This window comes from Jaculus jaculus, chromosome 12 (genome assembly GCF_020740685.1).
Source record: "Jaculus jaculus isolate mJacJac1 chromosome 12, mJacJac1.mat.Y.cur, whole genome shotgun sequence".
In the NCBI taxonomy this organism is placed as follows: domain Eukaryota; kingdom Metazoa; phylum Chordata; class Mammalia; order Rodentia; family Dipodidae; genus Jaculus; species Jaculus jaculus.
The window spans coordinates 52,377,598-52,392,977 of record NC_059113.1 but is presented as its reverse complement, the minus strand read 5'-3'; the positions used below and the strand labels follow the sequence as shown (position 1 = coordinate 52,392,977).

At 48.7% G+C, this 15,380-nt stretch overlaps 1 protein-coding gene across 2 annotated transcripts in view; it reads right to left on the bottom strand.

The window, feature by feature from the left end:
• The window catches only part of Gsg1l (GSG1 like), a 233,133-nt gene that overhangs the window by 127,950 nt on the left and 89,803 nt on the right, over window positions 1-15,380 (bottom strand). For both annotated transcript variants that reach the window (XM_004668358.2, XM_045131932.1), the window contains exon 2: window positions 13,434-13,481. In XM_004668358.2, the coding sequence (XP_004668415.1) occupies window positions 13,434-13,481 (48 nt within the window). The remainder of the gene's footprint in view (window positions 1-13,433; window positions 13,482-15,380) is intronic.

The following is a 15,380-nucleotide window of genomic DNA, read 5'->3' as shown; positions in this document are numbered from 1 at the left end:
AAACCTAAGAGAAAGAGTGAGAAAGAGATCCAGTGTATCAATATACCCTCCCAGACAGGTCCACGATGACCTAACTTCCACTAATCCCCACCCTTAAAGATTCTGTCATCCCTAGGGGGCACCACAGGCTGAGGACCAAGCCTTTAGCAAAGCGGCCTTTGGAGACATTTAAGATCTGTGGTGGTTTGAATGTAAATTGTCCTTGATAGCCTCATGTGGTTTGAATACTAATCTCCAGTTGATGGCGCTGTTTGGGAATGTTGTGGAGCCTTTGGGAATTGGAGTCTTTTTAGAAGTGCGTCACCGGGGCAGGCCTTGAGGTATTATATCCCAGCTCCTCCTGCTGCACTCAGTTCACTAGTACCATGTTCAGATGTAGTGCCATGGCTTTCCCTGCCATGATGAAACTTCCCTCTTGAAACCTTAAGCCAAAAAACAAATCTTATCTTTTCCTTCCGTACATTGCTTCTAGTCAGGTGTTTTGCCCTAGCAACAAGAAGGTAACTGCTACATGCTCCACTCTGCAGCACCCTGATAGGATGTGGACTGGTGTCAGCTCCTTTCTAGGAGCTGTGAGCAGAGCAGGCTGCATGACGCCATGGACTAGGCAAACCTCGTTCTGGCATGGTGATGATCCACAGCCCTCAGTCCTGCCTGCTGGACCCTGTCCTGGCCCTGCCTTCCCCAGTAGCCCCTCTCCTGTACCAGAACAGGGCTTCTCTTCACTTCAGAAGCTCACCGTGGGGCATGGGGTGAGCAGATCACATGGTACACTGCCCATGTGATCTCAGGAAGATGGCTCTGCCTCTCTCAGCCTCAGTTTCCCCAAACACAACCTGGTGTAGTGACAGCCTCAACCTCTTCAAGTTAGTCATTGAGGGTCAGACAGGCTCTGCCATGTTGCTAAAGCAGAAAGTAGTCACTAGTCATTTCAAAGCCCTCTGGGAAAAACAAACAGGTATCTGACATGGGACATGGAAAAACGATTCAACTTTGGCTGAATTCATGCACAAATGGATAGCAACACAGAGCTCGATGGGGAGGTGCAAATGCTGGGAGCTTCAGCATCAAGCCACGCACGGGCCTCTGTGCAGGGCACTGAGTGGCTATGCGAGTCTCACACCCTTGAGCCAACCCTGGTTGTTTGAGGTCCTAACAGGGCATGGCTCACATGACCGTGTGCATTTCTTTAAGCCTATGCACCTACAACAGAAAACCTGTATGTTTTACTATTTGTACAGTCCATGAAGGAAATTGCAATGGGTCCTCTCTACCCATGCGTTTTGTTCCTCACATTCAAGCAGCTGTGAATAGAAAATATTCAGAAAAAAACAATCTGTGTCAGGCATGGTGGTGCACACTTGTCAGCCCAGCACATGGAAGGCTGAGGCAGGAGGATCACGAGCTTGGGGCTAGGCTGAGCTACATAGAAAGAGTCAGTCTCAAAACAAAAACCAAGTCTTGGCTTTTTCTTGTTACTCCCCTAGCAATGCAGAAGGATGGTGACTTACACAGTGCATTGTGTTGGGTGTTCTGAGCCATGGAGACTGTCCTAGGCACTGGCTGGAAGCACAGAGAAGCAGGTAGTAGAAAGCACACAGCAGAGGGCCGCTGCAGTGCCGCGCTAGTTTATATGAGGGAATAAGCACCTGCCCACTGTGGTATTCACCAGGGGCTCCTGGGCCCACCCCTGTGGGTACAGAGTGAGGCCTGCAAATAGGTGTATAAGAGGGAATGTGACTGTATCTAAAGTGTCTCCTGAAATCCCATGTGTTGAAGGCTTGGTCTCTGCCCATGGTGTTTTGGGGCCTAGCAGGAGTTAGGACCTAGAAGTTAGGTCACTGGAGACATGCCTCAAAGATGTTGGAACTTGGTCCCTGGGGTTACCCAGCCATGGCATACCAGCCCGTCCCAGGGTGGAAACTCAAAAATCGTGAGGCAGAATAAACCCTGTCTCTCTGTAAGATGTTGATCTCAAGTGTTGGTTACAGTGGCCCAAAGCTAGCACACATGACAAAATGCAGTTACAAATTCCCAAGACATCCCAGGCAGTGTGGTAACTTGGAGGATGGCTGCTCTCTCCCTTGGATCACGTCTGTGGATACTGGCCCCACGCAGTTGTTGTGGGTGTGCACTGCCCAAGCCCATGCCATTCACATGGACCGTGACAAGTCACGTTCCCCAGAGCTACACGCTAATTTCTCACACCCAAGCATGACAAGCCCGTAGAGCCATTTAGAAATTTAAATTATCACTATTTACACTTAACAGGCTTCTCACCACGGAGAGACCGTTTCCAATTATGAAACATGAAAGCCGGCCGCTGTTTGGGGTTAATACCACGCTCTTCGAGAGGGTGAGCGGGCAAAGCTGCCCGGATACCTAATTACCTGGAAAGATAATCTTGAGTAATTGGAAGTAAAGCAACTAAAGCAATTATTAGATGTTGTGATCTCGGAGCAGTCCTCCACCAGGCTTACGGTTAATAGGAGTCCATAATTAGAGAACGCACAACTTCAGGAAAGGATGTGGCACAGCAGGCCCTTCGGAACTGGGGAGCTGAGAGGTTACTGGTGGACCTGAGGCTCGGGGGAGTTGCCTGTGGCAGGGCACACAGACACTGTGTAAAATACCTCAGCACCTAGGAGAGTCAGCTGACTTTGACCAGGTGTGCTGTGTTACCTTGAGCAGTACCTTACCTCTCTGCGCTCTCCCTTCCTTCCATGCCTGAGCTACCTACTGAGCCCTCTGTGCAGGGCACTGAGTAGCTATGTGGGTCGCACGCCCTTGAGCCATCACTTGAGACATCCACTGAGGGTCTGCCATTGCTCAGTGTGACGGATGCCTCTTCCCTTTTGCAGAGCTGTTCATCTTACAGGATCATTTCTCCCGACACCTGAGGCCTGAGAAGGAACTCCACTCCTTCCTGTATTGTCCTGCTCCATGCAACCTACTGGTACTTCGTCCCCTCATCTGACATCCCTCCCATGGGGTAGGCTCCTAGGTACTGGGGGTGAGGGATTCCCCTCATTGTTCCAGCTCCTGGCACACAGCCTGGCATAGAGACATGACTATGGGTGTGAGGCCAGGAGCACACAGGACAAGGCAGCCTGCTTCTGAAAGCAAGGCTGGGGTGGGCTGCCTCAGGACACAAATGGACTAGGCTAGCACCTCTCCTCTCCTCTCTTCACCTCTCTGTTCCTCTCTTCCCCTGCCTTCCCCTCCCTTCCTCTCCTCTCCTCTCCTCTCCTCTCCTCTCCTCTCCTCTCCTCTCCTCTCCTCTCCTCTCCTCTTCTCTTCTCCTCTCCTCTCCTCTCCTCTCCTCTCCTCTCTTATTCTCTCTCTGCCTCTCTCTCTCTCTCTTTCCCTTCTCTCAACAATCTCACAATGTCACCCATGCTAGCCTGGAACTCATGATCCTCCTGACTCAGCCTCCTAAATGCTAGGATAACAGGTGTGTGTCACTACCCCTGGCTTTCTGCTGTATTTGGAGAATGGCAGGGAAGTGATCACTGGAGGGAGGGTCTCTGAGGGACTGGGGCCACTATCAGGTAACTACACCACCCACACACGAGTTACAGTGACAGCTCCTTGGAACCAAGGTGTTAGGTGGGGCTAGTAGACAAGTGGGCCTCCATAGAGGCTCTCCTACCTCTCTGCCTGTGGTGGGGGTGGAAAGAATCTGACCTCCCATTGTGCTGGCCTGGGCCTAGGACCATGCCTGGTCCCTTGAGAGCACAGAGCCTGAGTAAGTGGCCTGAGACAAAGACAAAGACAGCATAGGGCAGGTTGATGGAGAGACCCCCAGGCAGGAGGAAGGGACCATGCTGCATGAACGCACAGCACCCGGCATGACCCCAGGGTAGCTCCGATGGCAGTTTGGGCAGTTCCAGAGTTGACTCCACTCTTGCCTCTCAGCATGTTCTGATCTAACACACACCGGTTCTATGACATAAATCAATAGAATGTACTAAATAGATTAAGTGAGCAGCAGAATTGTGAATCGATTCGGGCAGAAAACAGAGAGGTTGAGAGAACAAGAAACTATTATAGGAGCCAGCTGAGCTGAGAAACAAGTGGCCTCAGACTCAGGTTGCTGCCGCTGAGCCTGCCATGCAGTTACATGTCCCTGAAATATGAAACAAATGAAATAGACAAGCTTGGAAGAGGCTTCACACAGATCATTGTCTACTTCGCAGCTCACTGGCAACAGGGACAAGAAAGAGGGGCAACTTAAAACAGCTCAGCCCAGTGGGTGAAAACAGCCCCAGGCTGCAGAAACTAGTTCCAGGGTCTGAAACCCAAGTGGATCCCCCAATGTCCACGATGCCCTACCCCACACACTCCCTTTGTTCATTCAACAAGCCTGTACAAATTCGTGCTGTGTGTCAACTCCATGTGGAGAGCAGGAGCCACAGAGAACAAGACACAGTGCCTGTCCTCAGGGAGTGTGGGCATGGTGGATGGGATGGCCTCAAGGCAGGGCACTGGGTGCTAACAGACTGCCACTGAGGGCCCAGGGTGGCTTTGTAAAGCAGGCCATGTCTATGATGGGTTCTGGTGGACGAGTAGAAGCTTGCAAGGCAGGCAGGGCATGAGCAAGGTGAATGAGGCACAGCAGCAAGAGAGATGCTGAGGGTCTGGGAAGCACATGTCATAGATAGTCAGGACCAGAGTGCAGGGTTCAGGTTAAGGACAGTAGGAAAAGACAGAATGTGGCTGGCCATGAATGAAAATGCCACATTCCAATGCTTCCAGTAGGCGTGGCAGCCTTGGAAGTTTTTGAATCGGGGGCTTGAGGCAATCAGATTTTTGTGTTAGAAAGACAATTTAGAATTAAGTGGAGAAAGCCTGCTCCTGTCTACTGATGTGTAGCACACATACAGACACATGCAAGGGTCATGTGGGGTGCCATCAGCTGGTCAGGTGTGTGAGATCTGGACAGAGGAAGAGGACAGACCCCTGTCTCACCTGCCCCCTAACATAGGTTAGTGCTCCATGTTTCCCAGAGTCCAGATGGAGTCGCACATGAGTGTTCTTGTAAGTCTGCCTCCAGCTCAACACCTCTGCTGCTCTGAGCACTTACATGATGTTTGTACCCCCACTCTGGGGAATTCTGTGGGTGCAGATGGGTGTTAAGCAGTGCAGCCTGGAGTCCAGGCAACATGTTAAGTGGTCAGGGAATAATCCAGGAGGAAAGCCATGTACAAGGTACTCCAGAGTCAAAAGACATGATGTCTGTCCCATTACTGTGTTTGGAGAGGGAAGAGTTGCAGATAATTGTCTGGTCTGGACGTGGGAGCAAGTGCTGTGGGCCATGAAGTGAGAGGTCTAGAGATTTCCACAGGAAACAGAAGGCCTGAGGGCTCACCCAGGAGGTGGCCTCAACAGCTGGAGGAAATTTCTAGAGCACACGAGAGGCAGCGGGGCATAGGAAGCCACTACTCTTGGTTTGCTCTCCAATAAGAATTCTGTTCTTGTGATACCAGGACTTAGGACACTGAGGCAGGGGTGTCATGAGTTCAAGGCCAGTCTGAGCTGTGTAGTGAGACCCTCTCTAAAATAATAAATAAGAGGTTGGGGAGATGACTCAGCAGTTAAAGGTGTTTGTTCCACTAGCTTTCCAACCAGGGTTCAGATCCCTAGCACCCACATAAAGCTGAATGCAGAGAGGTGTGTGCAGCTGTAATCCCAGTGCACCAATGACAATCAGAGGCAGGGTCAGGAGAATCCCAAAGCTCGTGGGCCAGCTACTCTGGCTTCCCAATGGCAAAGCAACAACAAGAGAGACCCTGACTCAAATAAGGTGGAAGGAGAGGAACAACATCTTAAAGTTGTCCGCTGACCTCCACACATGCATAGTGGTCTGTGTATACACACGCACGCACGCACGCACACACACACACACACACACACACAAATAATAATAATAAATAAATAAATTTTAACTTCATATATGTACAATAGAAAAGGTAGAAATCAAAATTAAGATAAAATAAGCTAAAGAACTTGTAATAAACAGAGACATAAAAGGAAACAGAAGAAAATGTTTTAAAGGTCAGAGAAAAAGAACATATTGTGCTTAATATCTTATAGGCAAGAGACTATAAAAAGAAACATTCATGTAACAAGAAAAACCACTTAAAATTAAAAATGTGACTGTACAATTTTTTAAAGATAGAATTGCTGAAAAGTAAAAGATGAGTAAATATTTCAGGACTAAGTAAAAGTGAAAATGGGAAATTTAAGTATAAGGACAGAAAATAAGACATGAAAAAGCCAGGCACAGCAATGAATTAGAATGACATTAGATTTCTCAGCAATCCTGGAAGCTGCTTGATCGCAGAAAATCAAATGCTGTAGGAAAATTATTTTCAACCTAGAATTTTATACCTAGCCAAACATTTAGTGAAGTGTGAGGGAGGAATATGGATGCCTTTATGATGCATAATTGCAGTCAATATCTCTCAGAAAGCTATGGGAAGGTATTTCTGGCCCAAAAGAGGAAGTAAGCCAGAAAGAAAATTGCCTGGGGACCCAGGAAGCCGAGAGTCAGCATGAAGGAGAGGAGGAAATAATAAAACAAGTTCAAGGGGTTGTCTAGAACAGCCCTAGACAATCACTGAGTCCAGCCAGGACTGAAGGTCAAAAGGCTCCATGGAAACAAATGTCATAGAGGAACAAGACTGACAGTGTCCCCACATCACACCTTGACCAACAGCTCAACATAAATCCTTAACACAATGAAAGGAAGAAACAAAACATCTTCATGGACTGCCTGATCTGACGTGAGAATCATCACATGGCTTTCCCTGGCGCTCAAAAAAAGAGATTCCCCTAGTTCTTTTTTCAGCAGAATGAATTTTTTTTTTTTTTTTTTTTTTTTTTTTTGGTTTTTCGAGTTAGGGTCTCACTCTGGCTCAGGCTGACCTGGAATTCACTATGTAGTCTCAGGGTGGCCTCGAACTCTCGGCGATCCTCCTACCTCTGCCTCCTGAGTGCTGGGATTAAAGGCATGCGCCACCACGCCCGGCCCCTTTGTACTTCTTACATGTACCCAAACCTTCCTTCAGAGTTGGTGCACAGGAGATGCCTGTCACATTGAAAGTTTTGTGTGAACATGGCAGGCACACACGTGTCCCATTGGTATCTGGTGATTGAGGATATCTTGAAAGAGATAACCTGACAATAACCAGGTAATAGGTTGACAAGCAAATCGAGTCTCTCACACACCTAGAAATCCAGCCAAATTGCTTCTAGCATAATCACCCTGAGGCCTGTGGCCAGGCCTTCACGGAAGGGGTGGGGGTTCAGTTATTGCTTTGCCCCCAGCCTCCATGAGGGTAGCATTCTGTTTGCCCCACTGAAGTTGGACTGGGCCCTGAGACTTCTCTGGCTAACAGTGTCAGTGGGTGTGGTGCAAGCAATGGCTTCATGTGCAGTTTCCTTCCTATGCTGGTCTTCCATTGCCTTCTACCCCTCCCCCAATGCTGAACACACTTGTGCAGAGCAGACTTGAGACCAGTCTCTATACTGGAACCAAGTCAGCCTGCACAAAACCCCAAGAAAACCCATAGATAATGTGTAAGAGAGAAAAACTCTTGCGAGAAAGCCACTGAGGTGTGGGATGGCACATTATACAGCACTACGGTGGATACTGCTGACTGATACACAGGCCTTCAAGATCCTCTAGCTGCTCACAATGACCTGGTAGAACAGGACATTACCCCCGTGAGTAAATAACTGGAGTCTGATACAGGGAGGCCTGGAGGAGGAAGAGGTGGAACGGCATTTTCAGAGTCAAGGTCACAGAATGTGGGAGTGGCTGGGTGTCTACACTTGTTCTCACCTCCACAAACCTCTTGGGCCTCCTTTCTTGGCTCCTGCCTTGCCTGGTGTAGTCTGCTGTGCAGACCTTGGTCAAAGGGCGCATCACTGTGCCTTTCCAGGGCTGCTCTGGGCTGGGCCGCACCTGGAGGCTTATGATGAACCAGAGGCCTGCGCTCAGAGGACCCCAGTCACCGCTCAGCAACCTTGCAGGGACAATTAATGGAGACCAGGGATTTAAACCTCAGGCCCCTTTGCACCCCCATGCCTGCAGGTTACTGTTATTTAGCTGGAATGTGTGATGTTCACAGTGCAGAGGGCACAGACTGAGCATCCAGCCTTAGGATCTGGCTAAAAATGTCCGTGTGATAGACAATTACAGGGATTAGTGCAAAAACTGAAGGTAGGACTGAGGTGCAGCTGTGTGGGTGGTACTGCACGTGCTTAGCCATGTGCTAGGCCTTGGCTCAAACCATTCCTCTCCTTCCCCCCCCTGAAAAAATGGAGGGTAAAGGGGAACAGAAGGTAAGCTGTATATATTAAAAGGAAAAGCAAACTATGATTTCATATATGTACTTACAGAAATGTATGTGTATTTTTGTAAAAACTCATAAAGAAGAATATTGTTGGTAAATAAAAGGGTGGGTTTAGAATAAGTCTTTCACCTCTAGTTTACGTGCTTAGGTATTATTAACTTTTCCACAAATGTGTATAGCTGTGACATTGTGGTATTCAGAGTTCTGGAAGAATATTGCTCCAGCAGAGGGACCAGCATATGAAAGGCCCTGAGGTGCACATCAACTTTCGCAAGTGCTTCAGAGTGGGACTGTGGTGAAGGAGGTGTGCTGGCAGGAAGTGACATCTGGATATAGGACCAAGTCACACAGGACCTTTGCGTCCACGGTAAGGACACTGGCTTTTACTCTGAGATGAGACTCATGGGAAGGTTTTCAATGAGATATGGATGGTCAAGTTCTATTGTCCATTTTGTCTGATCAGAAATCAAGTAAGAGACATACCTCTTGTGCAGGTCTGTGGAGGAAGTTTCCAGAAAGGATTAACAGAGAGAGGAAGACCTTCCTCCAAAGTGAGCAGCCCTTCCAGCTGCAGCATATATATAAAGAGGTTCCAGGACAAAGCAGGGCATTTTGCCTAGCTCATGCCACTTAGTTGTGAGTTCACCTACCCTGTTACTGCTACCCTTCCTGGACATCAGAACCCAGTTCCATCATCCTTCTAACATGGACTGAAGACCAGCAGCTCTCAGAAATCCTCCAGGCTTTCAGAGCCAAATTGAGACTGCTGAGGCATCCAGCCTTATGGACTGAGCCCTCCTGCTCTCCCTCCGCAGACAGCCATGGTTGGACTGCTCAGCCCCACCCATATTGTGTAAGCCAATCTAACAAACTCCCTACAAAACATATTAATCCTATCAGTTCTATTCTCTAGATAACCCTAACTAATACCCAAGGTTCTTTTAGGTTTCTTTTGTTGTTGTTTTAAAAAGACCATCTCAGGGCTGGAGAGATGGCTTAGAAGTTAAAGTGCTTGCCTGCAAAGCCTTGGGACCCAGGTTCAATTCCCCAGACAGAACCCACATAAGCCAGATGCACAAGGTGATGCATCTGGCGCACATGCACATAAAGTGCACAGGCATCGGGAGTTCCTTTGCAGTGGCTAAGGCCCTGGCATACCAGTTCTCTTTCTCTTTCTCTCGCTCTTGCTCTTTCTCTTTCTTTCTCTCTCTCTTGCTCTTGCTTTGTAGCTCTCATTAAAAAAAAGAAAAGGTCATTTCAGTACAGGTGTGGGGGCATTCACTGGCAATCCAAGCACTTAGGAGGCTGAGACAGGACAATCATGAGTTCAAGACCAGTCTGAGCTACATTAAAAAAAAAAAAATCTTCCTAGGGCTAGAGAGATAGCTTAGCAGTTAAGGTACTTGTTTCAAAAGCCTGATGACCCGGGTTTGATTCCCTAATACTCACATAAAGCCAGATGCATAAAGTGGCACATGTGTCTGGATTTCATCTGCTGTGACAAGAAGCTTTAGCAAGTCCATTCTCTCTCTCTTTCTCTCCTTGCAAATAAATAAATATATAAGGATGTTTTTAAAAAATCATTCTGGGGACTAGAAAGATTGCTTAGTGGTTAAGGTGCTTGCTTATAAAGCCTAAGGACCCAGGCTCAAATCTTCAGTACCCACATAAACCAGATGCAGAAGGACCAGATGCATCAGGAGTTCATTTGCAGTGGCTACAGGCCCCGGTGCACCCATCCTCTGTCTTTCTATCTGTCCCTCACTCTCTCTCTCTTTCTCAAATAAATAAATAAAATTTTAAAAATCCTTCTGGGGCTGCAGTGTAGTAGTATGCAGTGGTAGATCACTTGCCTGACATACATGAAATCCTGAGTCCCATCCCCTCCACCATAACTAAACAGATACATAATGAATGAACATACCGGAAGGCATACATGAAAAAAGGTGGTATGGGGGCCGGGAGATGAGTCAGTGGGCAAAGCACTTGCTGCTCAACTCTGGATGCCTGAATCCAGATGCGAAGCTATGGTGGGCTTCTGTAATCCCAGGACACCCACATAGAGAAGGGAGGTGGAAACAAGAAGATTACCCAAAAGTTCACAAAATGGAGCAGTGAATAGCAATGAGAGACCGTGCTTCAAAAGAGGTGTAAGGACCTCAAAGTTGTGCTCTGTGACATGTACACACAAAATAAATAAGTAAAATTTAAGTCGTGTAGCCCAGATTGGTGTAAAGCAAATGACACACCCCATGTGGGAGAGAGAACTTGAATGGCCAGGAAAACCAAGGACAATGCCCGGCGTGAAGAGAAGCAGGGGACGAATACTTTGCCAGGGGCAAAGAGAGGGTGGGCAAGGCCAAGACATGGCAGAGAAAAGGGATGAGCACCTATTCTTGACAGTGTGCACATGATGGGCCAGGACATCACTGCCCCCAAAGACTCAGATGTTAAAGGGTTAGTCTCCAGCTCAGCCTAGTGGGAGGTAGCAGAGCTTTAAGAGGCAAGGTCTACTGGGAGGTTTTGGTCACTGAGTGTGTGCCCTTGAAGGGGACTGTGGGACTCTGGTCTTTTGTTTTCTCTCACCTCCTGGTTGCCATGAGGTGAGAGGCTTTGCTCTACCCATTCTCCCACTGAATGTTCTGTTTCACCACAGGACCAAAGCAGCCGGGCCAACCAGGCCTGGACTCCTGAAACTGTGAGCCAAACGTTTCATCTTTTAAGCTGATTATCTCAGGTGTTTGTTGTAGTTACAGAAAGCTGATTAGTAACAGAGGCAAGGGGAGATCTGTTAGCCTGACCTCAGCTCAGAGGTCTTCAAGAAGGATGAAGGGGCTCTACCAGGACCCCCAGATTTAAACACTAGAACACAACATACAAAAGCCAGAATCGGGCTGGAGAGATGGCTTAGCGGTTAAGTGCTCGCCTGTGAAGCCTAAGGACCCCGGTTCGAGGCTCGGTTCCCCAGGTCCCACCTTAGCCAGATGCACAAGGGGGCGCATGCGTCTGGAGTTCGTTTGCAGAGGCTGGAAGCCCTGGCGCGCCCATTCTCTCTCTCTCCCTCTATCTGTCTTTCTCTCTGTGTCTGTCGCTCTCAAATAAATAAATAAAAAATGAACAACAAAAAATAAATAAATAAACAAAAGCCAGAATCAGTGGAGGCAAGAAGATCAGAAGTTCAAGATCATCCCGAGCTATACCGCCAAATTTGAGGCCAACCTGGGCTACATGAAACCCTGTCTGTACCCCCCCAAAACAACAAAAGAACCACATTCAAGTCCTACCTCCTGTGACTGCTCTGTGCCTCAGTTTCCTCATCTGTATAGGAGGTGGCATGTATCAGTGTGTGTGAAGAAAGGTGTCAGGTGTACAGTAGGGTGTAGTGTACAAAGGCCTAGCAGTGTTAGGGTCCCGGTTACTGTCACATCGGGCCAACCAGAGGACTCCAGGAGGGAGGTCACACAGGGAGTTATATGCTGGGGGTCAGAAATTACCTGGGCACAAAGCCCCAGCCAGACCCCACCCCAGGTAAAGGGGCTCAGCTCTACCTGTGCACCTCAGCCTCCTACTCTGTGAAATGGAGTGGGGCACAGAGACAGGAGCAGGTGGGTGGAGCCAAGAGCATTCTGCAGCTGCTGGGGGAGTCACTCAGCTGTCACCAATTAACGCTGCCGCCCCAAGGGAGAGCTGGAGTGTTTGAGAAGCAGTCGAATACACAAAAAACATTCTGTCACACAGTGGCAAAGCCAACCACCCGACCTCCTTGTAAACAGCTTTATATATGGCACCAGACAGTCTTCTGTGTGCCGCCAAGCCCTAAAAGTCACATCACAGGACCAATAAAACAGAATACGCAGCTCTTGGGGGCCCTCAGTCCCCATCAGAGAAGCAGAAGAGAGGCCTAAGGCCTTCTAGGAGGGGCAGGGGCAAGATGCCTGCCATTGTACACAGGTACACATGTGTGCGGATTTGCATGGGCATCACACATGAATACACACTTGACAACATTCACAGGCACATGTAGGTGCACGGGGACCTACCTGATCACAGGAATACACAGGTGACCCACACTCACACAGCTCATCCATCAGCTGTGCACAGGGCACCGCCCGGTCAGGCCCATGACCACTTGCACACAGGGCACTGCCCGGCCAGGTCCACACTCGTTTCAAGGGAAATGTGTGCTGGGCATGCACTCACAGCCCCTGCTTCCCGTAAGCCAGAAGGAGTTATTGAGCTGGATGAGGACTATGGGGTGTGTTTCCCAACCAGCTTCACACATAAGGGTCTAGGATTGAAACCAGTAGTACATGCCTATCATCCCAGCAACTGCGAGCGTGAGGCAGGAGGACTGTAAGTTCCAGGCCAGTCTGAGCTGTATGCCAACGTCTTGTCTCAACCCAGCAATGTCTGCTGCTTGCAAGATGTGACTCAGTCTCTCTGGGCCTGTTTCCCCATCATCAGGTGGTTGTGAGAGGAGCAGCCCCTTCGTCACGAGGTTGAGGACTGTCTCTCAGCTGACAGAGCCTGGCACCGGGCCACCAGTACTGCTCAGCGACCACCAGCCTCTAGTCACTGACAGCGCCTCCGGTGCTCTCAGGTGTACAAGCAAGCACTTCAGGAACGGACAGAGCAGCCGACAGCCACGTCACTGTGAACATGCCCAATCTCATCTGACCTCGGAAGCTAAGCGAGGTGGGGCCTGGTTAGCATTCAGTGGGAGAAATGAACACAATACAACCAGCCAAGACATGGTCCTGGGAAACCTGAACAGGCAGAGGAGGCCAGAAACAGCTCAGGTGGGGGAGTCTTCACTCCTTCCTGCCAGCTAAGAGACAGAGGGTATCTTGCTCCTTGACCTCAGTCTTCCTAGGGTGCCTGATGGCTCTCTGAGATGGCCTCTGCCACCAGGGCAGCTACCCCTTCCCCACAACTTCGCAGCGTGCCCAGGACCTGTGACAGAATATTCAGTTCCCAGAGGCACCTCTAGGCTGAAGAAGACTTCTCCACTGCTCTGAAAAGTCACTCTGGAAGGGACAGATCCTAGGGGTGGGGCTGGGCTACCCTTACCTTTCTCTGAAGCTGGAGCCAGGTCAATGAAGCTGCGACATTTCTCACCTTCGAAAAGAAAAGAAGAATTTCAGAACATGAAGCACATGGGGCACACTCAGGCTTGTGGCTCCTGCCCGTTCCCTTCTAGAGCCCAGCCATCACCAACGCCCCTAACCCGACCCAAGAGGAGCTTTCCTGACCCCTGATTTCCTGCAGCCCAGTGTGCAAGGAACATGTGTGGTGAGCCCAACTCCTTACCTCCCCAGCCTGGTCTTGGAACTATAAACTTTCTATAAAGGTATATTGTTTTCTCAAAAGCTGTAAAGGGGTGTGGCGAGTGGCCAAATTCAGACCAGCACCAGGGCCACAGTGATTGACCAAATGTACTCTGCTAACCCAGGCCCTTCTTAGTTAGAGTAAATCAACATCAAAAATTACATTTCAGGGCTGGAAGAATGGCTTAGCGGTTAAAGTGTTTGTCTGCAAAGCCAAAGGACCCAGGTTCAATTCCTCAGGACCCACGTTAGCCAGATGCACGAGGGGGTGCATGCACGCATCTGGAGTTTGTTTGCATTGGCTAGAGGCCCTGGCGAGACCATTCTCTCTTTCTCAATCTCTCTCTCTCTCCTTCTTTCTCTGTAAATAAATAAAAATAAATAAGTATTTAAAAAATTATATTTCAGGAGCTGGATAGATGGCTTAGTTGTTAAGGCACTTGCCTACAAAGCCAAAGGACCCAGATTAAATTCTCTAGGACCCACATAAACCAGATGCACAAGGTTGCGCATGCATCTGGAGTTCATTTGCAGCTGCTGGAAGCCCTGGCACACCTATTATCTCTCTCTCTCCTTTCTCTCCCTCTCTCTTTCTAAAAAATTAATAAATAAAAATAAAATTTTTAAATAATATATTTTAAGGCTGGAGAGATTGCTGAGTAGTTAAGGTGCTTTCCTGTGAAGCCTAAAGACTCATGTTCAACTTTCCAGTTTCCTTGTAAGCCAGATGCTCAGTGATGCAAGCGCACAAGGTTGCACATGCACACAAGGGGGTGCATGCATATGGAGTTTGACTGGAGTAGGCCCTGGCGAACCAATTCTCCCCCCTCATAAATAAAAAAAGGCCAGTCTGTTGGGCTTGCCTAAAAAAAGTACATTTCAGAGCTGGAGAGGTAGATCAGTGGTTAAGAACACTTCCTGCACAAGCATAATCACAAGGGCCTGAGGAAGCCCAAGACTACCTTCTCCCAGCCTTGAATCCCTTCCCATGACCACCACCCAGCCCAGGCCTCCCTGGTGCTGTTTGAATGTTCAGGGAGCTCCTGCCTCGGGATCTTTGTATCTGTGTCCTCCTCTACCTGAAGTACCCTCTGCAGGTAACTGGGTAGCCAACTCTCCTCTCCCTCATCATTCACATGTTGTCTTCTCAGGGAAGCCCTTTCTGTTTAGAGTACTTAAAATTCCAAATGGCCCCCTCCCAGTCGGTCACTCTTCATGTCCCTTCCCCCACCACTGCTAACACCTAGAACAATGTGAAGTACAGAATGAGTACTCCACAAATATTGGTTAAAAGAACATCTGAACAAATGAATGAATGGTGGCTAATCTTAATTGTCAATTTAATTACAGTAAGAAATGTCTAGGGGATTAGTGACACACACCTTTTGGCTCCTGAGCCTCCTGCAAGCCACCATGTTCATACAAAGGCAGCTGGAGATGAAGCCAAGAAAGGCAGGGATCCTATCACAGAGGGTCTTAAGATGGTGGTAAGGGCCCAGCCAAGGAGTTGCCTCCTCTTTGGCTTATATCATTTCTACCCAAGACCCACAAGGCCACAGGAATTGCTGGGGCTTGTAAATTTCAAGCTCTGTAATTGGTGAGAGATTCTGCCTCAAAGAAACATGTAGATGAGGGATGGAGGGGGACACCTGAGGTTCTTCTCTGTCCTCTGCACACACACATTGGGTAC